Source organism: Anarhichas minor, unplaced genomic scaffold, assembly GCF_050575085.1.
Source record: "Anarhichas minor isolate MPS153535 unplaced genomic scaffold, ASM5057508v1 ptg000002l, whole genome shotgun sequence".
Taxonomy (NCBI): Eukaryota; Metazoa; Chordata; class Actinopteri; order Perciformes; family Anarhichadidae; genus Anarhichas; species Anarhichas minor.
In genome coordinates, this window is record NW_027466448.1 from 9656936 (window position 1) to 9684822 (window position 27887).

The following is a 27887-nucleotide window of genomic DNA, read 5'->3' on the forward strand; positions in this document are numbered from 1 at the left end:
ATTCTCCATGTCAAATTGCATGCAAGGCCAGGCAAAACAAACAGTGTTTTTTATTTTCCAGGGAGGACAGACTCTCCCTGAGGAGAGGAGGGATGGAGGCTTATTGTGGCTGGAACATGCTGGCTGTCCTTCAGCACTCTGGGTAAATACTGGCGGTGTGACAATAGACTCAGCTTGAGCTGAGGAGGCTGTCACCTTAGCGCTTATCAGGCGGTGGATCTCTCACACACACACACACACACACACACACACACACACACACACATACATCACAAAGACACACATGACCTGTGTCCAACCTGAGACCCTCCACATATATCATTAGACATAAACATCTGCAAGAAGTGCATTTTATGAATATAAAGAAAAAAATGTTTAACTCATGCAGGTAACAATTCAGACGGATGATGCACCAAAAATAAGTCATTCCTCAACCCACTCTTTCATCACTATCGCAGCCTCTGTTGTGGGAGTGACAGTTCTCTTTAGATCTCCTCCAGTCTGAGAGCAGATAACAGCCTGTCTGAGTGCTACTTGTTACAGGATGAAGCCACCCTCATCGCGCACACATGCAATCCCCATCTTCACGGATCTATCTACCGTCTAATCTCCTCCAGATCTGTAGGGCCCCACTCCCCTTCTAAGTACCTCCAGTTCACTCTCCGCTGATGAATAGCAAATCAAGTGCCGCTTGTAGGTGAAAATGTCACACAAACTGATATTTACATTTCGGTCATTATCACAACCCTCATGACGGACTCATGCGATCCCAACTCTGCTGCACAGGGACACTTTGAGGTTGCAGAGGTGGCTTTCCTAATCAGTATCCCTCATCAAATCAGAGCTGTTGTGTTCATCTCGGAATAGAAGAAATGCTCTTTGCATGACACCAGCGGAAGGACGATAAAAATAAACCTACTTTCTAGCTGCGTTTCAATGGCTTAATGTGAAGCTTTTCAATTAGACGTATCATTTTGAAGAAAATGCAGTTGTACTGTTATCTTGAGCTCTTCAGCTGCATTTATTTTACATATCAGTGTGCTAACAATTTGGAAACAGCAACACGGCCCTCTACAGAGGAAACCTTGCAGATCAACTTGTTCATTATAAAAGGAATTCATTTGCACCTTTACGAGTGTGTCGGGGAAAGAATGACAGCCGCAGGCAACATCTAGTGTAAATACAGGTTTATTAGGGATGAAGTTGTTCCATGATAAACAAAAGGGGAAAAACATTCACAGTACATTTCATCTCCCTTACACGGTGCATTGAAACGTTGTACAACCTCAAAACCCCATTGTTGCTCTGCACAAATATGGTGCCTCTTTACAAAATTACTTCCTTAAGAAGACAATACCGGGGTTGGCAAAACTATTAATATTCTCTTTCTCCATTAACTTGATTAATACCTCGAAAATGGCAACGAGCTACAGCAAATATTACGCAAAATCTCAATTTAATAGTCCCTAAAGAATGTATTTGTGTAAATGAACCCCTCATGAGCGCTAATGACATCTGCAGCTCTACACTTGCACAACACACAGCAAACTAGCCAGCCGAAAGCTGAGGTCTGATGGTTAAAAACGCAACGAGAACACAAAACAGGAGGCAACTGGTCAAGTTTAGGATACATGAGAGCCGACCGGTTGAACTCGGGTGCGTGGATGGAAAACGACCGGTCCGTCTGACATCCTGTGGTAGATTTAGTCAAACGTGATTGGTCAGATCAGGGTCCTCTGTAAAGTTATTGGTCTTCTTAAGGAGAGGTAGGATAGTTGTCATGGTCAATGTATCAGGGTCCCAGGATGAAACTATAACAACTTCTTACAGCACTTGTATCGAGTTTAAAAGTAATGACTGCTGACCTAATGACATATTGTTCTTCAAACCTTGCACCAGGAAAACTTCTCACCAATTCATCTACTGTATCATTTACCATCAAAACTGTGAAAAGTAATAAAAAGGATGGCAGCGAACCAACCATTTTTTGAAAATCAAAACTTCATGGACCAACTTTCTGGTGTTTTTAGTTATGAGATAGTTCGGTGTCGAGGGGGAGCTACTGACATTGTGTCAGCGATCAGGGACATTTAGGCACGGGTTTATGTTTATGGAAAATGAAAAGGACAATTTCAATTTAGAAATGCTTAATAACAATGTTGAACAATCCATGCATTCTGAAATGTGGCAAACAATTGAATGAATCAAGTGCAATGTTGCTTTAGACCCTTTGCTCAACAGTCAGGTTAACATCTGGTCCTAGTTTACAAACAGTGATCCTTCATTTCCCGCTAGACAAATAATGAGGACACACACATTGGAGTGGATGGAGCCACATACACTTCAAAAAAACAAAACGCTTCTTTACCGTAAAAGGCCAAAGGCTTGCATCACATGTACTGAAACATCAGAACCACACAGGATGATGTGATGCACCTGGTTCAAAAAAAATCATTGAATCCATTCAGCTACCAGAGATACACGAGTGCTTGTTTGTAGGAGCGGTACAGTCTTTCCTAGCATTACATCACTTCTGTGGTGTCATGGTTAAAAAGATCCATTTGGTTTATTGCATTAGATGCTTGATAGAAGCGGTTTGAATGGCTCTTTAATCTTTTTGAATCCGCGTGTGACTGCTGCACTAGAAGCATAGGTGGAGGTCACTAGACACAAGCATGACTAGATTTCCATCACCGGCTATGGCTTCTAAAACGTGATTTTCTCGGTTTATGATAATTATTGGACCGAATACAAAAATCGTTTAGCACCGTATAAAACTGGAACTGAAAGAACTTTACAAAAATGTTGCACTATTCTGCTTTTTACTTGAGACATTAGCCTTTCAGCAAATAGACCCGATAGATCTGTATATAAAAGGGAACGCCAAATTGCCTTACGATAATAAAAGAAAATTGGAGAAAATGTGGGAGAGAACAGTTAACAGTGGGGAAAAACATTGGTGCTCGACTCTCTCATACCTCTTCCTTTTGGGTTTCACCTTTACATCTGTGCTTTTGTTCCTTTTTAATTACAATTCATCTAAAATGTTTCAATCAACTATTGACTATCTCCTAAAACATCATAACAGTGAAATTTAACTTGCCTGCATCTACATTTCTGATTGTTGCTTTACATTAATATAGGCGTCTTTAATGAAGAAGACATTGCCGGTTGCTCCGCAGATTACACAAACCACATGCAAATGGTTGACGCATCCTTCCTTTAATATCTAGAAATAAAAGTCGTGCCTGTGAATCTGTCCGAGTACATTACCACAGTGGAAAAACTACAATATCTGCATCGCTTGGCTCCTATTGCACAAGCACGTGTGTCTTTTTACAGCAAACATTGCAATTTATGTTATTCATAGATGATAGGAAGGGTGAGCCAAACACTTTGAAACCATCTTTGCTCAATTGGCTGAGTCACAATCGGACAAAGATCATGTTAATGTGGAGATATTTTTTTGGAAAACCATTGCCTCGTCGTCTTCCACCTCTCTGCTCCATGTGTGCTCTTTAGTAGAGGCGTCCGCCTTACTGGCTCTGGGACTCGCGGACCTTGGCTTGCAGGGCGTCACAAGTCTTCTTGGCGTCGCCGAGCAACATCGCAGTGTTGGGCTTGTAGAAGATGGGGTTGTCGACAGCCGCGTATCCCACACCCAGGGAACGCTTCATCACAACCACCTAGAGCGGGACGAGATACAGCCATGGGCACTCGTTAGCCTCGATTTGGACGATTAGATGCGAAAATACTGAAGAAGCGTTTAAAAAGAATTTGTGTGGGGGGGGGGGGGGGGGGGGGATGCAAATTCAGTTTCAAAACTATGCCAACTTTTCTAAAAAGGAAAAAAAACTGAATTTTCCCCTGATCATTGCCATTCTCTCCTCCTCAACAGCCTCTGTCCATTTGGCTTAGATCTAGAGATAGAGCTGGGATGTTTGCAATTTAAAAAGTCACCCACAGCTGCTGTATTAACATATTCAACAATATTGTTTTCATTAAAAACACTGCTCGTCAATCAGTAGAACTGATTATTAATTATAACCTGGAAGTTTGGTTTGGACAACGTTAATTCAATGAAGATGTATTTGACTTAAGTCTGACTTCAACATGTGTAAAAGTATGTAAATGTTTGTTAGTGTAGTTTTCTGTAAACCCATTTTTTTTTTTTTCTTTGTGCGTCTTTATCTGTGCACCTGTATGTGCGTCTCTGTGTGCGTCCATATTAGCGTGTGGGGCTAAGGTGGAATGTCCACTTTGATTTCCCCAGAGGAAAGTGTGTGGAAACAAGTGGGAGCGCTGTATAAATCCCAGATCTCGGATCGGTGCCAGTGGGATGCTCTGAATGTCGTCATTCCACAGCGACAGAGTCACCACTAATGGGATCAGCATGGGACTGCACCTGGAACTGTAACAATCTGCCTCCATGTACGTGAGCCCAGAGTGTGTGTGTGTGTGTGTGTGTGTGTGTGTGTGTGCTTTCAAATGGGAGGCCCCTCTACGGGTGGAGACTCCAACATTCAGTTGGGGTGGTAAAAAGCAGTCCAGTTGTCATAAAATCCAGTCGCCTCTATCTTTTTGGGCTTCAGGACAACCTCATTATCACACATGCATGCACCAGATGTCTCACCTGCTTCGACTTCCAGACCTCCAGCACAGGCATACCCGCGATGATAGAGTTGGGATCTTCCTGGGAGGCCGAGTTGACTGTGTCATTGGCACCGATCACCAGGACCAGGTCCGTTTCTGATCGGTCACCAAACAAATAAACAAATCAGAAAACATATCTCAATCCTTTTGCGCCGCGTTTACTGGATTCATTTGAACCGGCCTTTGCCTCCATGACGTTATATCTTTTCCAATCTTTCGCTTCTCAACTAAAGTTAACAAGTTGTATCACTGTAGCCTAGCTGTCACTCTGAGGTTGCCAGGCAGACTCCAGGAATTTTTTACCTCCTAATTTGCCATAAAACCACTACTTATCATTTTAATACTTTGCTATGTGAACAAACGAGATACACATCTTGATGTCTTTGCTTCCAGTCGTTATACTGAGCCAACCGTCTCCTGGCTCCAGCTTCATATTTAGCAACACAAATCTTCTCATTAAACTCTCTCTAGTCCTTTAACTCCATATTTTCAAATGCCAACTCTCTAAAAAGCTGCAACAAAATCAAAACATGCTGGGTCACAATCATTCCAGATGAGTCAGTTAAGTAATTCATGGCAGGTATAGCATGGACAGTAAAAGACAGAAAGGACTGGATCTTACCAGCGAAGTCTTCATTAATCTCCTCCATTTCCAGGACAATGTCGTACGGGACACCAGCTTCAGCCAACAGCACGTTGAGCTGACCTGGCATACGGCCGGCCACAGGGTGAATACCAAACCTGTGAAAACAAAATTGAATGAGTACTTTAAAACAGTCACTGCGCTACATTAACTATAACCTGACTTTCTTAAATCAAGGGAGATACGATCAAAATGAATGGAGATGGGCAGAGAAAGAGAATGAGATGGAGGTTCTGTACAAGTAGGGTAGAGAGACGTTTGTGATTATAGTCTGGTTACACACACACTTCCCATTGTAATCCTCGACTATGTGTTATTTGTCGAGCGTGTACGCATGTGTGTGACTGGGTATACATACAGTAGCTCTCAAACTCAATTAGCCAAGTCATGTAATCTGGGTACTAAATTGCTCTCTCTCTCTCTCTCTCTCTCTCCCTCCCTCTCTCTCTCCCTCTCTCTCTGATGACCACCATTTGGAGATTTCTTTTCAGTTTTTTTGGGGTGAGTTTAGGGCAGATTCAGAGTGCAGTTGGCAGACGTTTCTGGGATCTATTAGCGACCACGGCTGCCGATTGAAAAGCCATTTTCTGCCCTTCATGTAATGCCATTCAGACTACATGTATTAGAGGACAGTGGGAAGACGCACAGGTTTTAGTTTTGCGAAAAGAAGCGAAAGTGTGCTGCGCTTCCAGACTCCATAGTGTCAATATCCTGTCGTGGTAAAGGAATAAAACGGCAGATGGTTCTTCCAGACTGAGGGAGAGGTGTAGAGCGATTACGCAGGCAGGTATGAAGAGTAAGAACACGATAATTCAAGAGAACGCATTTGAATACAGAACAGAGAAAACTAGGAGAGGAGGAGTAAGACATCAGGGCAAAGGCTTGTTGTGTGACCACCCACTTTCCACTAATCAACTACAAATGCTCTAAGTAGCAGCAGCTGCAACAGCCAGGATCAAACAACTGAGGCAGGACAATTACACATGCTGTACCTCGTCCTTCCTCTCCTTTCTTTCACATTTCCTTTTCCTCATTCTTTCTTCGCACACAGGTCTCTTCCTATCTGTCCTGCCCCATCTTCTTGTCATCAAGCTCAAAACCACAGCTCTTCTTTTATGTCCTCCACGGCTCAGTTTACATCTTGTATCGGGTAAAATTGTTTGACTTTAATTCCTTGCAGCCTTAATCTACATGTACATCTATATCTATCTAGCGATCGATCTGTATAAATTACTGTGACTGTAGTGTCTTACACTACTGTTTTTGTTTGCCTGAGATACAATAGTTAGTGGAGTTTCTTTCGATGAATTCAATAAATGTACATCTAATGTGTAGATGAGTTAGTTTTATCACCCGTTTACCTGACGTTCTTGCCAGCTTCTTTAAGCATCTTCACCAACTCAGCAATGGGGTACTGGGCCTTTGCAGCGCAGAGTCCATAACCTGAAAGACAGTTTAAAACAACAGGAAACAATTAGCGGATATTAAAGCTTAGTATGGTCTACCTGTCCAAGACAAGTTTTATGACAATATATATATATATATATATATATATATATATATATATATATATATATATATATATATATATATATATATATATATATATATATATATATATATATATATATATATATATATATATATATATATATATATATATATATATATATATATATATATTTTTATTTATTTTTTTTTTTTTTTCAAACTCCTTTGCAGCCCTAGTACCCACTAACCTTCACCAACCCAGAAACACAGTAAAATGCTTAACAGCACAGAGTGAGCAAGCATTACAATAATTACAAGTCCCTTTAACCAAACGTTACCACGCTAACGATACAAAAGCACAGAGCTTGTGATAAGCAGCACTTATACAAACGTAAACAGTCATCTGTGGTAGGCAGCGGTCTGACTGACAGCTGGTGTGGAGGTGGTGACGGTAGAAAGCAACCTTCAGATGGACAACCAAGTCTCAAAGCGTTTTAGCAAAGATATACCGAGGTGCCTTTGAGTAAAACACTCCTTGACCGCCTTCTTTTGCAGCTATAATTTGGTTTAATGATTATGCTATCGCTGCTGTGAGAGTTCCAGCAACAGATGGTCGGTTGAATGATAGAGAAGACAAAAAAGTACCTCACAAATAGATATGCATTTTAATGAACCATTTCCTATAATTGACACTTTTAAATCATGTACCTAATATTAAACATTCAGATCATATATAATCAGGTTACTTTCCTTCTAGTGGAGCTGGCATTGATTTCTATACACAGTATATGTTTTTTTATTCTCCAAGCCTCAGACTTCTTCGTGTTTAATATTGCTATTGTGTGGGACTTGATTTTTATCACCCTGTCACACACACACACACACACACACACAAACGGTCCAGTGGTGTTTACTAGCCTTGTCACAACAACCAGTCAGAAACTTGTCTTTTTTACATCACACCAGTCAAACTGACAAGCTTTGAAATTCAGCATAGAAAAAGGGGGAACAAAATAAACGTGATTGACTGTATGCAGTCCAGCTCAACAATGTAATGGTTTTGTTCTCTCCATCACAGTTCTTCTTTCATTCCTTGTGCTTCCAATATTCTCTGTGGAGTTTCTCCTATAAGAAAAACAAGTGGACCCAGGCCGTGCGGAGATGGGCCAGACGAAGCCAGGAAAACACTTATGTTTATCAGGCCGAGTCCAAACAGTTTCCACAGATGTCAATCAGGCAAAGTGACTGTGACGGCTCCAATTAGAGAGACTGGTCAAAATGGAAACAAGGGGTCCGACTGAAGGCCGGCGCTGGAGAACAATACTAGCTGGCTCGCTCACTTCAAAGGTAGAGAATAGGATTACTCAACAACTGACTGAAGCACTTCATTCATAAAGTTACTTTGACACGTTCGATGATGATTTTTTCCACTTATTCGAATCCTGACATTTCACTGGTTTATGTCTTTCTATAATCCTCCGAAAGAAATGCCTGGCATTTTGTTATTCGTCTCGTCTTGAATTGTTTGTAGAACATTTTGAGAACAGGCTACCAAAAAAAATATCCGCTCTTTCATTTCTCCCACTCCTTCCCACTAAACATGTCTTTGGCCTGCTTTTCTTTTCGGCTGTCAGACATGTTTCTCTTCGTCATCCATTGGTCTCAAAGTAAAGTAAAGATGGTTTAATCTATATTGGATGCTGCTACATGGATCACTTCTCAACCATTGACCACTTTAATTCTTGTAAATTGCTAGGGTTTCCTTTGAAGAGTTATTTTTGGTGTATAGGAACTCAGCAGTATGACTGGAATCACTAATTTGCAGGCTGGATGCCTTTAGTCTGTGTTTACATGTACCCACGTGAGTAAAACAACTCTTGGGAACTTGGAACAGTCTGGTGAGGGGAGTGAGATATAACCGGGCCAAACAATGAAGGTTTTAGGACGGCAGCCCCAAGGACCATCGTAATAGTCCAAGTGGGAAGTTCAGACACGTAATTATAATCGAATATTGAAAACACGTGAAACGAAGACAACCATGTACCTGGAACAAAGGGTGGACCCCGAGCTCCAACCCCGAAAAAAGAACTAGAAGCCAATTTTGAACGTAGTGCTTGAATTATATATATATATATATATATATATATATATATATATATGCTGCACTGTAGAATGTCTATTTACCTGGGACTGACGACCACACAGAAACCCTGTGTGTGTGTGTGTGGCCACTCTACCATGACTTGTCAATTAGCCTAGCAAAATGGTGATGTAACATGGGTCAAGAAAAGGTTAAATAAACAGAACACACACTTCGCTAATGCTGAAAAAAAAAAAAAAAAAGTGACTGGCAAAGTCAAAGTACCATGTTTTTCCACTCACGTACAAGAGACCCTCTGAAGTGTGTGTGTGTGGGGTTGCGTGTGCTTGTACTTGTGTGGGTGTGTGTTGTACCTGGAGTGATGATTATGCTCTGGGCGTCTTTAATCATTTCGACGGTCTGGTCCACGTTGACCTCGGTGTGTGTCCCGGTGATCTCCATGGGTTTTCCTGTACCGGTGGAAGTCGTGCCGTAGCCTCCCAAGATCACGCTAACCAGTGAACGATTCATAGCCTGAGAGGGGAGAGAGAAGTTTTGCAATTAACTACATTACCTTAACTTTATTGACTGTGTACAGCAAAATACAGCAATCAGAGGACATTTGAAAGGGACATTTCCTCAAAACACACATTTGTGACCTGAGATTTGTATTTACAAGAAGGACTCTACTGCGGTAAAGTTAGAGTCCCTCCTGGTGGAAAGGAGAGGAACAACCACATTCAACTGTGCTGATCTACAAACCGCATCAAATGCAACAGCAGTGGTGCAGAGACTCAAGGCAGCAGCTCTACGGCGCAGGTTTTTAAAATTGGCTCCACTCACCACACACATAATGTATGACAGAATGGCTCCAGACGAGCCAATGAGAGCTCCGACGATGGTCAGCAGGTTGTTGTTGAGCAGGAAGCCCTCGGCACACAGGGCCCAGCCCGAGTAACTGTTCAGTACGGTGATTACCACCGGCATGTCAGCGCCTCCAATAGCTGCCGTCAAGGTTACACCCTGAAGGAGAGAAGAAGAACGCAGGAGAGGAGGTTCATCCACTGCTGTAATCAGATTAGCTCTTTAATACAGTAAACGACACAGCAGATGTGATGATCAGCTATATCCCTCCATAACAACTGGAACTAGCTAGAGATTTACTTTAATTCTTGGTGCATATCATAGATTGTTCTAGTTAACATACTGTAGGTGTACTTTTAAGAACTGAAGGAACACACACATGCACAATAAATTATATATTATAATCCAAAGACTGATGAGCGATACGCTATTTTTAACTATTTTTTTTCCAGATTTTGCTATTGAGTGCAAAAACGGACCCTAGAAAAACACACAGACCCGACATGCACACACATGCGCCGTACCATGACAGCGGAGAGAGCAGACACAGATCCGAGACAGGTGATGCCTGTGATGTAACTGGGATCCAGCATGTAGGGAATCATCCCACCAATACACGCTGCCATGAGAGTGGCGTTCAGAGCATGACGACCAGGGAGCGCCAGGGCGGCACTGCTCAGAACACCTGCATGGAGAGAAGAGGGAGGGAGAGGCAGGATTTAAATCAAGGATTTTAAATAAAATACCACTAATAACTGCACATAAACACTTGTGTTTACATATCAATCAGATGTAAACTTAGTCTTAAAAAGGCATGAACCAAAACAGTAGAAAAAAGCTTTAATAGCAGTACCACTTGAATGCCATGATCATGCATAATTTGCCCTCATGAAACACTTAAAGTCAACATAGACATTACAGAGTGACTGCTAGGACTGGTGCCAGCACATGAACCCGACGAACTATTTTTTTTCTCCCTTTCCCCTTCACAGCATACAGCAGCAGCATGAAGCGTCAGACCTGCTCTTGTTGATAACTACAGTTCGGCCAAGCTGACATAAAAATTTTTTTTTTTTTAAATACTATTAATCCTGTTTCGAGTGAAGTTCATTCATATTGACAATCGCAATATGTTCCTTTTATTCGTGCTAGACAGCTTTACAAGTCACTTGTGATGACATCCACGGTTTAACCCAACAATTAAAACTTATTGTGAGCATTGAACTCGATCCGTGATAAAATCCCATATCGTCTACTTTTATTACCCCTAAATATTTAAGTGCAATAAAATGTACTTTTAAATACAATAAAAGCATTAATGTAGGTTCTGTGCATTAGCATACTGGAAATGTAAATGTTTGCTCTGCAGGGAATATTACGTGTACACACACACACACACACGACTGTGCTTCTCTCACCTTGCAGTTTGCCATACGCAACCAAAGAGCCACTGAAAGTGATTCCGCCGATGTAGGTGCCGAGGTACGCGACTATCTTGGTGAGGTTGGCGGCAGGGTCTGTGGCAAAGTGGGGGTACTCGATCATGTATTCGGCCACACAGGTGAGCACGGCAGCCATCCCCACCAAGCTGTGGAAGGCAGCCACCAGCTGGGGCAGGTCGCTGATCTGGATCTTCTTAGCAATGGCCAAGCCTTAAGGGGGAGAGAGAGAGAGAGAGGGAGAGAGAGATAACAAATAAATAAAGTGCAGTGGCCCTGAAAGACCCACACACTAATAACATGCAAATCACAAGCACGTGCACACACACACACACACACTCAAGAGGACTGCTGGGAAGTGGGTCCATCTGAGGAACCAGGTGTTGCTGATGAGGCCTGTTTGGGGAAATTCCATGTTTGTGAGTGGGTCTACGCTTTGTGTGTGTGCGTACATTGTCTGTATGGATAGTTTAGTCTAGGTTTCCGCTTCGTTACTGGAACAATTAGCATTTAAATGATCAAACCGTCCTCAATGAGCAAGAAAAAGTGAGTAATACATGCTGCTGACCATTTCGACAGACCCCGACCCCCCCCCCCCCCCCCCCCAGTCTAGCGGGGAGTTAGTCATGTTGTGTTTGATGTTGCGCTCTGCACACCTGCAGCTTAATCTGGCCAGGCTTGCAATACATGCACATACACACAAACAATGCAAAACCAATTTCCACAAATTTACATTTGCTGAAACACCATTCTGTAAGTCTGCCTTGTCCTCCTTTTGATATTAATACATACTGACTCACCAGTAGTGCCACCTACAGCCATGGCTAGACTCATCTGTGCCAGGAGCTCAGGACTCGGTTTGAGGGAACCCAGAGCTGCAATGATCCCCCCCGCGACTCCCATCATACCCAAAGCGTTACCCAGACGGGCTGTTTTCTGGTTGGAAAGGCCGGCCAGGGCACCGACACAGCACAGACCCGAGCCCAGGTACATCATCTGGTCAAAAAAGAGGCAGAGAATGGAAAAAAAAAAAAAGGGGATTATAGACAACGATTGAGGGTCCACAGGATGAAACATTAGGCCAACTGCATTTCTTGGAAGGGCCTGTACCACATCTGGGAAAACACAGGGGACATGGCATTTCAAACATCCTCCCGCACCTGTTCAATGTCGTATCCAGAGTGCAGAGCAGCAGCGTAGCCACCGATAAAGACACCGCCAGGAAGCAGATAAAGGTAGTTATGCTCCGGAGGATCAGTGGGACGCTTGAACATGTCCAACATCTTCTTAGTCACCAGGAAACCACCTGGGTGGAGAGACAGAGAAATTGAGTACATCTGTACTTACAATGGCAATAAAATGGGTTTAAAATCTGCTTTACGGAAGAAATATGAGCAGTAATGTAACATTTTGTGTAAGAGGTGTTGATGCAGGGATGTAAAGGCACCTGAAGTACATGAAGAACATCTATTTTTAGACAACAGGTGTTTCAGTCAATAGCTAAAAACTGTTGCCAAGCCTAATAACCAATGCGAGGAATTCAATGAGTCTACTTTATGTCAGTGTAAATATTTCAAGTAGAAAACCTCAAAAACGTCAAACAGGGACCAGACGGTGTCTCACTGCTTTACAGGAGGAGATCACATTTCCGTGTCTCTCTTTTCTCCCCTGGCATTATTGTAGCAATGCACGCACGCGCACGCGCACGCGCACGCGCACACGCACACACACTTCTTACTAGTTCATGTAAATTTTGTCAGACTGTCCTGGTTGAAAAGTGTAACAAAAATCGGACTAATATTATTGCTGACCAATCTGTGTCAATATATTAACATGGAGGAATGTTCACGTATTTTAACAACGCAAAGCCAGCATCTACTCGTTTCTTTTGGTTATTTAGTTTTACAAACCCAGAAGGGGTCTGCTGACACTATATTTAGAAAGCTTCCAAGAATAGAAGTAAATCAGCAACACTGGCCAACATGAGGCCGTAGAGTCTACAGACAGGCTAGCAGCTCTGTGAGGCTCTACTGTACATGCCAGTCACTTCCACACAGTGAGGCATAAAGCTTATTAATTAGACACTGGTATTGGATTGCACTCTGTATCAGCCGCTACCCAAATCTCAGGTATCGTTATCGGTCTCATGAGTGAAAAAGTTGGATTAGTGAATCTCTATATTGGTTATATAAATTGTGACCTGATGATGAAAAAGTCAGAGCATCTTTCAACGACTCAGCTGGTCCGTTTCTACCATGAAGGTAATTATAAGCCATTTATAAATCAGAGTTAATGATAAGATTTCGCTCAATGACTGAAATGAGTGGCCTGGTGCAATAACAGGAAAATAAGGAATGTGATATTGCCCATTGACATTGGGTTTGTGAGGAAAGCATAGTTAGCTCAAGATATTCAACAGACGGAGGTGTTTTCCGTGCATTCCCACATCTTTCAGCTGCGGAGACACAAAGGGAACAAGAAGCTTCGGCCAGCGACCTATTCCTCAAAACAGACAAATGAAAAATGTCAGGGTCTGTTTTTTTTGGAGCTAAATTTCACTATTGTGTTTCGTCCCATTCCATGGAATGTTTCATTTCTGTTCCCGGGGGTTTATGCGGTAAACCGCTTAGAAATGTGCGTGTGGAAACAAACCCATGTAGAAGATCAAAAATGAAACTAGGTATGTCTATAGAGGCTGTGGTATTTCAGCATGCTTTAGTTGAGGGAAATCTAAAAGACTAATAGGTGGTTTGAACAGTACTGCCACAGGAACCTACAGGGCCTGAGAATTGGGGCAGGATTCACAGCCCTGCATTGAACTCATAAAAAAAAAAAAATTTGAGGTGGCCTGCATTTCAAACACAAACACTCAAAGACGCTTGGGTGCATTAAACAAACAGGCTGAACTGATCGATTAGCAAGTTAGCTATATTCATTCGCCTGGTGTCGAGCTGTGAGCTAAGAACAGGACTATTAGAGAGTGATGAGTATCGTAATGACTCCAGGCACACTGTGTCATTATAATGGAAATTATTAAGGGAAATAGCAGAGATGCATGTGTGTGTGTGGTCCAGGCCAGAGCCACCGACTCTGGGTCTGAGCAGGTGGGTAGAGGGCAGCTGCAAAACTTGGTTCGAAAGCATGTTATTGTACAATCAATACAAAACACTTCAATCTTCGGCCTAAGTTTGATATTTTATTGGCTAAAGGTTGCTGTAACTGGCAGTGATCACTGCGAGGCGTCCACGTGCGGGTGACTCACCAGCAATGTTGACCGAGGAGATGAAGGCAGCCAGCACAGCCAGTGTCTCAGCAGTAGTTGATGGGGTGTAGGCGCCTCCCATCAGGGACAGACCACCCACAGCCGTCAGACCTGCAGAACAAGGATAGTGAAGTAATTCACGATCCTCCACGTTCATAGTTCGTTATACGGGACAGTGAAACTTTTGGTGAAGATGTTACAAAAAAACAACAACAAAAGAATACTTCGGTCATAAAAGAGTTCATCCTAACACAGCATTGTGTAACAGCTATAGGGATTTTAGAGTTGTTTCTTAAGCTCTATAAGCTAATACTTTGTCTGCTTCCCGCATTGGAACAAGACAGAAATAGAAGGATTGTGGGAGTGTGTGTTTACCAAAAGAGGCTCAGGAAACCTTGATAACATCAGTCCTGTAATGACTTACAGGCAGTAGGATGCAACACACGGCACCCCAAGAGCCTGCAGTAATTGTGAGTGTAATTTAAGTTGACTAGCAGTGTGTGTAGAGTGTGTGTATGCATGCATCAAATAAATAGTGTTAGTTAGAATTTTCAAATGAGGTATATGTGAAGTTTGACCCTCTCTCTCACGGGTCTCCTTTTGTCATATCAGCTCCTAAACAAAGCAAGTCTCAATTGCTGCCAAACGTCATTTCACAACTTCTCCGACAGAAGTTGACAGGCTGATTAAATTCTTACCGTTTAGAAAGAGACGACAGAAGGAAACATGCAACGTTTGTTGGTGAGGAGCATATGAAGAGGACAGCATTCGCATAATATTATTCTAAACGATGATTAATATGCTTCGGACACGTCAAAATAAAAAAGGTGTAGCCTTCTAGATTTGGCACAGTTTATTGTTTGTGAACTACTTCATCCAAAGAATAAAAGTAGTACAGTTACACTATTTGGCGGAGATCAAAGGCAAGCCTGGCTACTAAAACTAATAGATTGGCCAGAAAGAAAGCCAATAGGCATCAGTGCACACACACCATACATATACTGGGTGGGCCAACGTCGCTGTGACAAACTTCAGCTACCGGGCTACAGGCACAGTGCGACAGTGAACCAGTGCTCTCAAGTAGATTAAAGCATTTCTATCAGACACCAGATATGAAGCTGTGCCTCAATGAGCCACTGGATACGAGACCAGCGTCTGAGGAATTCAAGATGACCCACCAGTCCGTCACTACTGGTTGTAACACTATAATCCCCACATGAAGAATATAACTGTCCCTTACTCAAACCCTAAATTCCAATATGATTCCCTAATGTCTGAGTGATTGTGTGCGTGTGTGACTTTACGATGCCTGGCATAATATTAACAGAGTTATGTTGGTCTCACTGTTTCCATAACCACAGTCAGTCAGTGACAGAAATAAAAAAATGATAATAAAGTAATGGCAAATATGGACAGAAATAGGGAGGGATAGAAGAACAGATGGAGGACAGACACAGAGAGAAGTAGACAGAAAGACCTTAAAATGAACTCTAACGTGTGATGATTCATTTCATTTGCCATCTCATATTCTACTGATATTCAGTGATGATTTATCGATTACATTTGACAAATTAAACAGATGGTACACTTCAGGAAGACAGAACATGGCAGAAAATAAAAGCAAAAAGACCCAGAAGAACAAGTGTGATGCTGTGAAGATACAAAATGTGAAAATAGTGTATTGGTGCAAGTGATAAAGTTTTAAAAAGGAAGTCAAAGCGGTCTCTTAGTTGTTGCACTGCTTAGCTCCACAATCGAGCGCTCATGTCTGGCTGTGTGTAAACGAGCAACGACTTCCCTGACCCTCAAAGATCACCGACGGTGTGTTACTTCCTACCCCGGTGTGGGTTTTAAGAGTGATCAAAGCCACGAGGACACACACATGCACTTACCTCTCTAACCTCTTAACCCCTCTGTGTTAAGTTGCAGCCGACAATCAGGAAACAATCTTCTACGTTATTATTTTGGACCCAATAACAGCGCGGCTGCAGAGAAATCTGCTGGACTGATGGGTGGCATGTTTGATCTCCTGGCTTGGTCTTAATTTTACGCCAGAATGTGTTTTTGCTTTTTGTACTATGTGTTAGAATTCAATGATGTTTTGTTGGTATATATACACCATCCCATTTATTGCTATAAAGATTAGTGGGACACTAAATCTAGCTATAGGCGTTTGTAAAAGACACACCAAAACACAACCAACCTGAGATGGCGTTGGTGACAGACATGAGTGGAGAGTGCAGAGCAGGAGTGACTCCCCACACCGTGTGGTATCCCACAATGCCAGCCAGACCGAAGGTGGTGACGATCTGCGTGAAGGCGGCGTTGGGAGCTGCCAGACCCAGACCCAGCAGGGTGGCAGCACCTGGTTAAAGAAATTTAGGAAAAAAAAGAGAGCTACTGTAAAAACTAGAGAACGCTTGAACAGTATATCTGGGGGAAGATTCTGTTCGAATAATGTGAAAGCAATTGAGATAATTAACATTTTGTGAACAGCATGTAGAACAGGAAAATTGTCATTGGTCCCCAACCCTTTTACCGTATGACTCCACAACAGAAGGTAACCTCCACTTGCAACCCTTTTGTCCCAGGTTGAATATACATGCACTGTGAGCCCAAAGTGAAGACAGAAAACCATCCAATAATTCCACCAAAAAAAAGATTATAAAAACAACAAAAACAAAGTATTCTTTCCCATCTTATCTTTCTTCATCTCTGATCCAACAGTAGCAGTTTAATTAGTATAAATGAGCTTTGGATAAAGTACATTTCCTCAACTATCAGCACATTTTCTTTGACTGCAAGATGTAGAAGGCACTTGACCACCCATGATGTCCTTATTTCCTGTTACTTCCACAGACAGGTATAATTATCAGTCAAAGAGCAATTTGTCTGGTGGCTTGAAACAAACTGCCTGGTGAAGCAAAAGATGCTATCCGTCTCCATGGCGGTCAATCTAAAATGATTACAAATGACTACATTACATGCCACACTAATAAGCATGTAACCAGCATTAAGCAAGTTCACACTATTTAAAAAATAAATAAAAAGAGCAGCTAAAACCAGCAGCTGTGAGTTGGTATTAAGTAGGAAACTACTCGAGCGCCTAAACAACGCGTGAACCACATGCACTGCATGTGGCACACTTAACACAGAGCACTGTGTGGCACCATGGGAACCACTCACAACAGCACTACTTCAAACACACACTCAGCGTGAGATTTCTTTTTTCACAATGCACACTTCCTGACACTAATAGGGTGTCTGTGTGTGTCACTTCTCGCCTCCTGTGCACATTCCAGCAGCGACCTAAAAAGCTGATTATTAACCTATGCTTCACCTTCTGGCAGACCTCAACCTCCCTTAAGACCCAATGTGGACAATTAACAAGACTTGTAAATGAGCAAAGTTCTCAGACATGGCATCCTCCTAAATTATTTTCTTAACCAGAAAATCCATATATTTCATGGCACATTCAACCAACCTCCAGTGTACACGCCAGCAGTAGTGAGTGTAGCCTTGAAGGGGGAGATTTGTGCGGCCTTCTCCTTCGCCTGTTCCTGGACGGATTTGGGTTTAGGAGGCGCTGCGACGGGCACATTGTTAGGCTGGGGAGCGGGGAACAGGTTCTTTCCATCCTGGAATTTAGACCGAGAAAAGGTATGATGTGGAAGGGAGAAAGAGGGGGGGAGGGGGGGAAGAGAGCAAACAGAAGGTTCAATCAATCTTTCCTATCCACCATATTAATGGCTTGGCTTGTAGTTATCTACACCTGATGGTGTACAATGTCCTCTGTTGCATTCCTAAATCTCTGAAACATTAGACTACGCTGTCAAGATCAAAGTAAGCAAACTAATGATCAGTAAGCACCGTCAGTAATATCTGCATTTCAGCCTCATTTGTGTGATCATTGTATCAGATACGAGTCAAATTACCATCGCAAATCTATTCGTTTGCTCCGAAAGAACACCGCTTAGATTGATTACAGCAAAAGTATTCTCCTAAAAAGTTAACAATGATCTATGATTGAATGCGTGTAAATGATATGCGTCCACCAGACTGAAAAACATGGATATTGGATTGAAGTACTGATATCCACATTCAGGAGATAAAAATCTTTTTCTTGCATCAACACAAAAACACAGAAACAAACATTTTTCTTAAGGATCCCTTAAATTCGCAGAGCTGTGACCCAGATCTGCACTGATCCGAACATTTTACAGTTGAAAAAAATGACGCAACATTGTTTCTTAATTACCACACAATAAAAAAAGGGAAGCCTTTTAATGTAAAAAGTGAGGAGATTTAATCTGCCCGATATGTAATCAAATACAGGTCCGAAAAATACACAAATAACAGAAAGGGAATAGACTAGCCGCTCTGGATTGCAATGTGTTTAAAGCTTGTTGTTCTCCCTCAGGCAACATCATATGCTCTATTACTTATTACTAATAGGATAGTTGTAACAAGCCAATAGAGGCCAATAACATTGGCAGGCCATTATTTTTATAGGCTCTTATCAACAAAAGCATTATTAGAGTAGCATGAGCAGATATTATATTACAAATAAAAGCTTGAGATGACGAATTTGGTCACGCATAGACAGAACGTTTTCATTGTAATGAACTAACACAAACTTGTTTAGAGACATTTTTAGGGACAAAGCGCAAGAAGAAAAGATTTTTTTGTCTGAGGGTGACATCTAGTGATGGTGAAAAGGACCTGCAGGACATTTTGAATGATTTCTATAAATGACTGCATGGATCCTCAGTTTGTTTTCTGTGCATTGCACGTCGTACCTGCATGACCACGGATCCCCTGACGACGTGAGCAATGGTCCCGTAGTCAAACACCTCCTTGACATCGAGGTAAAAGTTATCCTTGTCTGGGCTGAGGAACCGCATCAACTTAGTGATGTTGTTGGAGTACAGAGTGCTGGACTGTGTGGGCAAACGGCTGGGCAGGTCTGTGTAGCCGATATGGGTTACGCCCTAAAGACAATAATGAATAAAGAAAAATAAATTACAAGACAATCAACAAAAACAAAAACACTTTCTTTTGAGAGCGCATGTGAGCCGACCTTGTGTATCGACAGCTCTCCGGGTACTGTGGTCTCGATGTTTCCTCCGGCCTCAGCAGCCAAGTCCACCACCACCGACCCATCTTTCATGCTCTCTATCATGGGTTTGGTGATCAGGATGGGTGCACGCCTTCCTGCAATGTTACAATGGAAACACGGACATGGAGGCATCACACACACACCGACCCAAGGAGTGAAACATAATCACCACAGCTACTGTGTACGCATGGCCAATGCAATGTACAAAAACTATTGAAACCAACAAAGTAATGGAACAAATCGGAAACTGTTGTAAAATGTGTTCTGGTTAAGATATTAATAACTCTTTTTATAAATTCTCTAACTACCTGCCCAGAACACACGTCTCTCACATTCTGTGATATTCCACGACCGACAATGTGTCCTTTTCTACATTTACAGTTGGTGTTTACGCTGTGCGTGAGTCTGCGCTTCTCTGCATACCGGGGATAAGAGCGGTGGTGATGACGATGTCCACCTCCTGACACTGCTTGGCAAACAGCTTCATCTCTGCCTCGATGAACTCCTTCGACATTTCCTTGGCATAGCCTCCCTGGCCCTCTCCTGACTCCGCAATGTTCACTTCCAGCGGCTCTGCGCCCAGAGATTTAAACTGCTCCAAAGCTGCAGCTCTGAGAGAGACAGAGAGGGAGGAGGGGGGAGATTTCTTAGTCAGGAAGAGGGAAAATATCTCTGCTAGACTGGTAATGCAAGAGTAACATTGTTTGTCCTGAAAACTGCACACATAGACCTCGGGTGAAATTGAAACAACTTAATTCAAGGAGTGTTTCAGTACTATCAAAATAGTAAAATACAAAAACAAACCTGGTATCAAATCCTCTGACAATGGCTCCCATGGATCTGGCAGTACCAGCTGAAGCCAATCCAGCCACACCACCTCCAATGATCAGAACCTATTCACGTGAACATACATGAAATAGATTGGGTTGGCCAGTACAGGGATTTAGCATGTTCAAACTGGCATAGACACACACTTACGACAATCCATCTATTCTTTGACAATAAAATAAACTGTAAATGCAGATACACTCGTACTACACACCTTTGCAGGTGGCACTTTCCCAGCTGCTGTGATTTGTCCAGTGAAAAAGCGACCAAAGTTATTAGCTGCCAACACAACCGCCTTGTACCTGAAATGACGGAGAGCAAAATAAGACAGGAAATTATACAATGAAACTTCAAGCAATATGGATATAAGTATGAACTGCAAGCATTTAACATGTCCAATTAAAAAAATAAAACACATCAGTGAGTCATTCGATAGGACGCTTTTCATAAACGCAGTGACCTCCCTTGAAGGCATCGTGGACATACCCTGCGATGTTTGCCATGGAGCTCAGTGCGTCGTAGCCCTGGGCGATGGTGACTCGGGGCACCTGGTCCATAGCCACGACGGTGGCCTTCTTCTGGGACAGCATGTCCATCAGCTCGGGGTTCTGAGCTGGGTAGATGAAGCTGAATAAAGTGGCCGCATCCTTCATCAACTCCACCTCATGGACACCCAAGTCGGGGTTGAAAATGGGAGCACGAACCTGGAAGCAGAGAGATTGATTGAAGTAGAACAGGACAAGCTCTGTACAGGTAAAAGGTAGGTTTTCTATTTTTTTTAAAAGGCAGATTATACATGACTGTAAAAGCAATAAATATAACAATAGAGCCACTGAATAACCCTAACCGTATTCACCTCCTCATCCCTTTCTGATCAAACACTCCACCTCTCATTCCCCCATCCACCCCCCCACCTGAAGCCTACCTTAACCAGCACATCAGATGCCAAGACATCTTTAATGTCTTTAATCGTTGCTCCAGCCTGAGTGTACTGCTCATCATGGAACTTGGAAGGCTCTCCGGCTCCGGTCTCCACGACCACGTTGAAGCCCTGTTTGATGAGCGCCTGGACACCAGCGGGGGAAAGCGCCACACGACGTTCATTCTGGAAGATTTCTTTGGGCACACCGACTGTGAGTTGCTTGTATGCAATACCTGCAGAGGCAAAGAGAAACAATACAGGAGACATAAGTGGAAGGGGTCGTATTAATCAATATAATTAAAACATTCACAAACAGCAGAAAGATACACACACTATAGACAGGATACTTTACAGGGGTTTTTCGTTGATAGAATGGATCATTGCAATTATTGGGGCTCATGATATAAGACAAAAGGAGGTACTTTGATATTTATTCTATAAACATCACAACAGCACAGAGGAAAATACTCTTTCAGGCAGAAACGTCTGCAGCTTCACGGAGAATTTCCTCAGGAAACGGCCGTGAGCGGAGTTAAAACTGTGTTTACCATGAATACTGTACTGTGTGTGCAATGAAGGCAGACAGACAAGGTCAGTGTCCAGCAACAACAGTGAGAGTCTACAGCCGAGATGTTAGTGGCTCTTTGAGGATTGTACGCGGTGTGTTAGCATGCTAATTTATTGCTACTTAGCACTGAACAAAAAGTACAGCTGAGACTCATGGGAATGTCTTTACTTTTGCAGGTATTTGGTCATAAACCAAAGTGAACCAAAAAAATCATGGATGTGCCAATTCATTAGATCGATAAATATTCATCACTGGAAAACTTTGACCTGCTGTTGGCACAAGAAGAAAAAAGTCAGGGGGACCAAAGCCTTGAGGGATTTATCCTCTGGGGAACATCATTAGTGTGCAAAATGTAACGATAATCCACCTTAATGTTCAATCAAGATATTACAGTCGTGACAAAATAGTTTAACTAAACGACTGACATTGAAATCTGATTCAACATGTGTGAGAACAAAAGAGAAGTTTATGAGAATTAAATCGGTAAAGGGAAGATAAAAAGATGTCAAGTGAGATACAATGAGTATGCCAATGACGCTGAACTATTAATATTTTCAGCCAGCTCATTCGGTGTCTTGTTTAGTACTCTTATTCGGGTCTAGTGTCTAAGCAGCAGTCAGGTCACATGTGTCGACTCCTATGGAAAATTCCACTGCAGCTCTTTCCCTCCGTCTCCTTGCCTATAAATAAACACACGAGTCTCTCGCCCGCTGTGGTGACCCGTCCTCTAACAACTTTTGTTTCATGAAAAAGCTCAACACAATAAAAAAATGGTTGCCAGCTATTGCTTTATAACATTTCTATAAACCAAGAGTTACAACTTGCTACTGAATGCATCGTGTGTCCCATTTGTGTCTGCAAACAAATGTAGCACTCACCTAGCACTCAGCTGAAGGTAATACAGTCAGAGAGCTGGGTCTATCATATTATAACAACGCAGTTTAGATTAAGTTCAAACTCCAGCAGATACTCCCGATCAACCACCATAACCCGGAAAATAGTGCAGCAGCAAACAAGCATTATCTTGTGTTTTGACCGTACATATTTGTACTTTAACAGCAGCTGAGGATCTCACTGTAGAGTTAACATGATCATTGATAAATAAACCTCTACATCTAAATCAAAGAAAACGGGCACGACCACGAGGGTACACACAATGTGTAAGAAACACCGAAAATGAGATCCACAATGTACCTTTAAGGCCATAGACGCACTGTGAAAAAACGCTGTTCCATCAATTGGGATATTGTACACAGATCGATTCTCAGCATGTACTACTAATGTACAAGTGGTGCCCTGTTTAATGTTCGAACACCCGGCAAGAGTGCGTGAAAACGGACGGATCAATGCATCTGCTAACCAAGAAGCATAGTTACTGTACTCTTGTCGTAACACTGGTCTCACAAACAGACATCTCCAGTACATCAAAGTCTGTAGTGCTTGCAAGTTTTGAGAGGGCCAGTAACCGTCATTTTGTCCATGACGTAGTTCACATCAACGCACTCTCTCAGTCTATACTGTATGTCTATAGGCTCCCCAGAGGTCAGAGCATAAGCACATCTATATGCAGTGTTTGTGGTGTGCGCCCCTCCTTTACGAGCCTGTAAGCTGATACTTGTGTGTGTCCAGAATAGACGCTGCCAGCTGTTATTGGCGCTGGCTGAACTGCAGGAATGTCGGCATGAACCAGGTCACAAGCACCCCTGACCAACACTCACCCGCACATACAGAGAGACATCAGCACAATCATAACCCCAGCACACATGAAGCACCTGCAACCAGCTGGTGCTCACTTTCTTTCTCTCACACACACACACACACACACACACACACACACACACACACACACACACACACACACACACACACACACACACACACACACACACACACACACACACACACACACACACACACACACACACACACACACACACACACACACACACACACACACACACACACACACACACACACACGGGTTACTGGGTACAAAGTGAGGGCATGGAAAATAATGCTCAATGTGACCTTCGGATTCAAAGCAAATGCAGGTAGCAACATTGACCTCTACAATTGACTTCTTCATAACAATTAGCTTTGCAAAGATAAGAATGAATGAATGGGTAGGGCTCTACTAGGTCAAAGGTGAATTAAGCACACTTCTAATGCCGAATAGTACCATTGATGAGGGAATGAGTATGTTGCCACCTGCCACAAAAGGTACATGAGAATGCACACAGAAGGTGCAGGTGGTGGTGTTTTCATGTTGCTATCAATAGTAAAACGTGCATCTACAAAACCTCAACAGCTGGTTTACAAGTGTTTTACATTTAGAGTCCAACAGGAAGGAAAATAAGTCTGGTATCCATGAATTAAACCATCCCTTTTTGATCTGATGACTTTATATTTGAGAAGGCCACAATACCTAATCCTAGACTAGTGGGACATGCACCTATTAAAAAAGGAGCCATGTCATCATGGGAAATGTAGTTATGTAAATGCTCAAACATACACAAATTTGGACCCGAGCATTTTCTTTCAAATGTACACCACGTGGCTGCTTTTTATACCTGTCGGTGCCATCATCCACTTTCAGTTTCTTTGGAAAATCACGTTAGCCAATAAAACACTAGTAAACCAGAAGGGCAATTAAGGCTGCAACTAACTCTTATTCTAATGATTTCTTTTCTCGATTAATGGTTTAACCATTGGACTATAAAACGCCCTTCACATTTTTCCCCCAGAGTCCAAAGTGACATAAACAAATTTCTTACTTTCTCCGATTAACAGCCAAAACCCCCAAAAGATTAATTGTACAATAATATAAAACAGACAAAAGCAGCAAATCCTCACAGTTGAGAGAACCAGAAAATGTCATTTTAAATTAAAAACAGATTAATGGTTAATATATTTTCAAGACAGTTGCCAATCAACTGTCTGTCAATCGACAAATCAATTAATTGACTTTCTTTAGCTTTAGAGGTGACCTTTCCCTTTTAGGTCCCTCTGCAGCTCTTGCTCGTACGGCTGAACAGAAAGTAGCACACAGAGTGACACTTCACATATGAGCGGGTAATCAAATGTGTACAATCTGCCTTATACATGGTAGCTGTCCACACAAGCAGCTGATGCTAATCTCATTAGTTTACAGCTTGCCAAGCAAAGCAGGTATACAGTCAATAAATCAAATGTCCACAAACTGGCGCAATATCAAAATATTTACGCTTGGAACCGTTTTATTTGCTCAAGGACGGCTGGAAAAGACTCAAATGTCGCCGTCACACTGGGACAGTGTGTTACCATCACCGCCTCTGTGCTCTCTATGTATGTTGTGACCTCAGTGGAGAGCCTTCATTACAACTAAAACCTCAGGTTTGCGTTTAGTGCCAAATGTGTATCGTGGGTCACCTGGACTGGCAGCACACCGTCCGAGAGCTTGATGGGTCCTGAAAAAGCGAAGGCATGACGACTTGATACCGCCGCCGCCGCTCTGCAGCTTCGCGCAGGACACTCCGCTGAACACAGGGGCCGAGCAGCTGGTCGCCACAACACGTAGGAGGCTCGCCATGGTGCACACACACCCGACACTAACCGACAGGAGGAGCTCAACAGGACACACAACACCCCTCCTGGGGAAGAGACAGATGAGAGATAAGGGCACCAGAAGGCAGAGGGGGGTTATGGGTAAATAAGAAGAGGATGAAAGTATGTGAAAGAAAGAGGGAACAAATATGTGTGTCAATATCTATATCCATCATAATCAGATCTTAATAAAATTGCAAATACTCTCCCATTTGAAAAAGTAGAACTTTAAGTTGCACTCACAAGTTTTACATAAATATATCCTACCCTGTGACCTATGTTTATGCAATAGGTCACACACTTTCCTACATGCGCTTGGACTCAAATCCAACACACATACTGGACACAGGCATATGTACACTTGTGTCCTATTTCCAAGGACAAACAACAATGACACATTTGTAAATTAACTAAATCAAGGACAGTCGCAACCTACTGAACGACTCTAAGGCAGTAGACAGCATGAGGGACACTGCATGTTTACTTTAAAAAGGGAGATAATGGAACTGGGATAGACTGGGATAGTTTAGCTGATGTGGTCGGGTTAAACTAGAATAGACTGGCGATAAAGAGTAAAGAGACTGTTTTAGGTAAAAGGTCAAAAACACATCAAGTTAAGGGGGAAAGTTAAAATTAAAATGGACAACAATAAAGACCACAACTCTATTAGATCTGAAACTAGAGCAGAAATTATTTGACAATTAATCGAAATAGCGTATTTTGATAATCACTTGGGTCATTTAACAAGGTCAAATTAAGTCAATTTGTGGTTTCATTATGTCCAACAAGAGAATTGCTGCTTTTCTCCTTTTGTGTCTTTGCAAATTGAATATCTTTGAGTTTTTGACTGTTAAGAACTTGACATTATTTTCCTGGTGCCTACGTGGTAGACTTTATTGTATTTGAGTCAAAGGATCAATATAGCACTGCTTCCAATCAATGTTATAGCATCAAAGGGAACAGCATCGGCATATGGAGCACAAAGTAGGTCGACTGTTTTGAATGTAGGTTGTCAATTATGTCATGTCAACTATTTTTAGTCATACATAAATAGTTAAAGTGAGTCCAGGCAGATGTCTTCAAATTAATTTGTTTTGTCCAACCAACAATCAAAACGCATTCACTTTACCATCACAGAAAACAAAAACAAAAAATCTGCACATCTGTAAATTTAAGAAGCTGGAAAAAGATGAGTTTGTAGAGCAGTCTGGATTAACAATATTGATTTCTCTCAGTACAGTACAGCCTGGGTGTGTTGTGTTCAGGACTCTTAATTTACGTCAGAAAAACTAAACCTACCACGTCATCAAAAAGCATCAACATTTTGCTACATATACAACGTTAGCTCATGAAACGGATGAACACGGAGTCACACTCGGTTTGCTTTGTCCGGAATCCGGATTAAACCCGGGACAGGAATTGAAGGGCTCTCAACCTCTAGCTAACGGCTTCTTTAACCTTTTATGACCCAATAAATTACAAATAAATCAACTGCTTCCACTGGAAACACTGACTCACAACTGTGCGTCGTCCATAAACAAATGAAAGCGTAAAACTGAATGATTAAATGTGTTTTTGGTGCTCATTGCAGATTCTATAGAGTCACAGGTACACATGATTGTTGTGCCTGCCACTTTCCTCCTTTTGTCTGCAACATTTAGCCGGGGCTGAAAGCTAACACAGGCTAGCTAGCTAGCGCTTTTAGCCGGCAGCTAATACGCATGTCTCGCACAAGAAGGCGACGCATGACTCAAAAAGACACCTGCACGCGCGCAGAAATGCAAGAACGAAACAATTGCACAGTGAAAAGTGAGAGTGGGAAGGTTAGCGGCGGACAACTCGACTGACCTTTGCCAATAGTCCTGGCTCTGTGCAGCAGAGGCGAACTCTTTGTCGACCCGGAAGAGGTCTGGTGAAAGCGGCCGATAAAGCAGTTTTATTGGATCATATGAGATGATGCATCAGAGGTTATCCGAGTACTGTTAATGTGCTGTCGCTGACGAGGCATAACACAGTCATTCATAGGCCTAATGTAGTTTAAATACTGTTTTACCAACACTTAACCCAACATATTATTAATTGAGAGCAACATTATGGTTCATATTTTGCATTATTATCCTTAACATGATCAGTTATAGGTTAATTTATGTAGACATTTTGTTTAAACCTCTTTGCAGGAAGCATATGCACGAGTCCATTTCTAAATAGACAACCATTGCAAATGCATATTAAAAAAATGCATTAATAAGCAGCACATATACTATTCTACTATATGAGAAATGGCGTCCCAAACCATGGCCAAAACATACTGAAGGTGCAGCTCTGTATACGTCCACTGAGGAGCGCTCTTTTACCATATATCCACTATCGCATTGTGGGGGGGAAATGGTCTTTTTTAAATGTTTTTTTAATGTTTCCTTCTATACTAAATAGTAA

The 27887-nt window shown here is 42.2% G+C and overlaps 1 protein-coding gene across 1 annotated transcript; it reads right to left on the reverse strand.

The window, feature by feature from the left end:
- Positions 1 to 1172: 1172 nt before the first annotated feature.
- On the reverse strand, positions 1173 to 27355 carry nnt (nicotinamide nucleotide transhydrogenase). The gene is made up of 22 exons (XM_076089654.1): positions 27300 to 27355; positions 25278 to 25498; positions 21305 to 21534; positions 20866 to 21083; positions 20594 to 20681; positions 20356 to 20444; positions 19975 to 20162; positions 19513 to 19646; positions 19232 to 19423; positions 17917 to 18070; positions 16636 to 16797; positions 14433 to 14543; positions 12331 to 12476; positions 11971 to 12166; positions 11150 to 11383; positions 10256 to 10416; positions 9711 to 9890; positions 9242 to 9401; positions 6658 to 6739; positions 5276 to 5394; positions 4634 to 4749; positions 1173 to 3686 (listed from the first exon to the last, which is right to left on the reverse strand). The coding sequence occupies exons 2-22, from the start codon at positions 25435 to 25437 to the stop codon at positions 3537 to 3539; spliced, it is 3270 nt and encodes a 1089-aa protein (XP_075945769.1). The 5' UTR covers positions 25438 to 25498; positions 27300 to 27355; the 3' UTR covers positions 1173 to 3536.
- Positions 27356 to 27887: the final 532 nt, after the last annotated feature.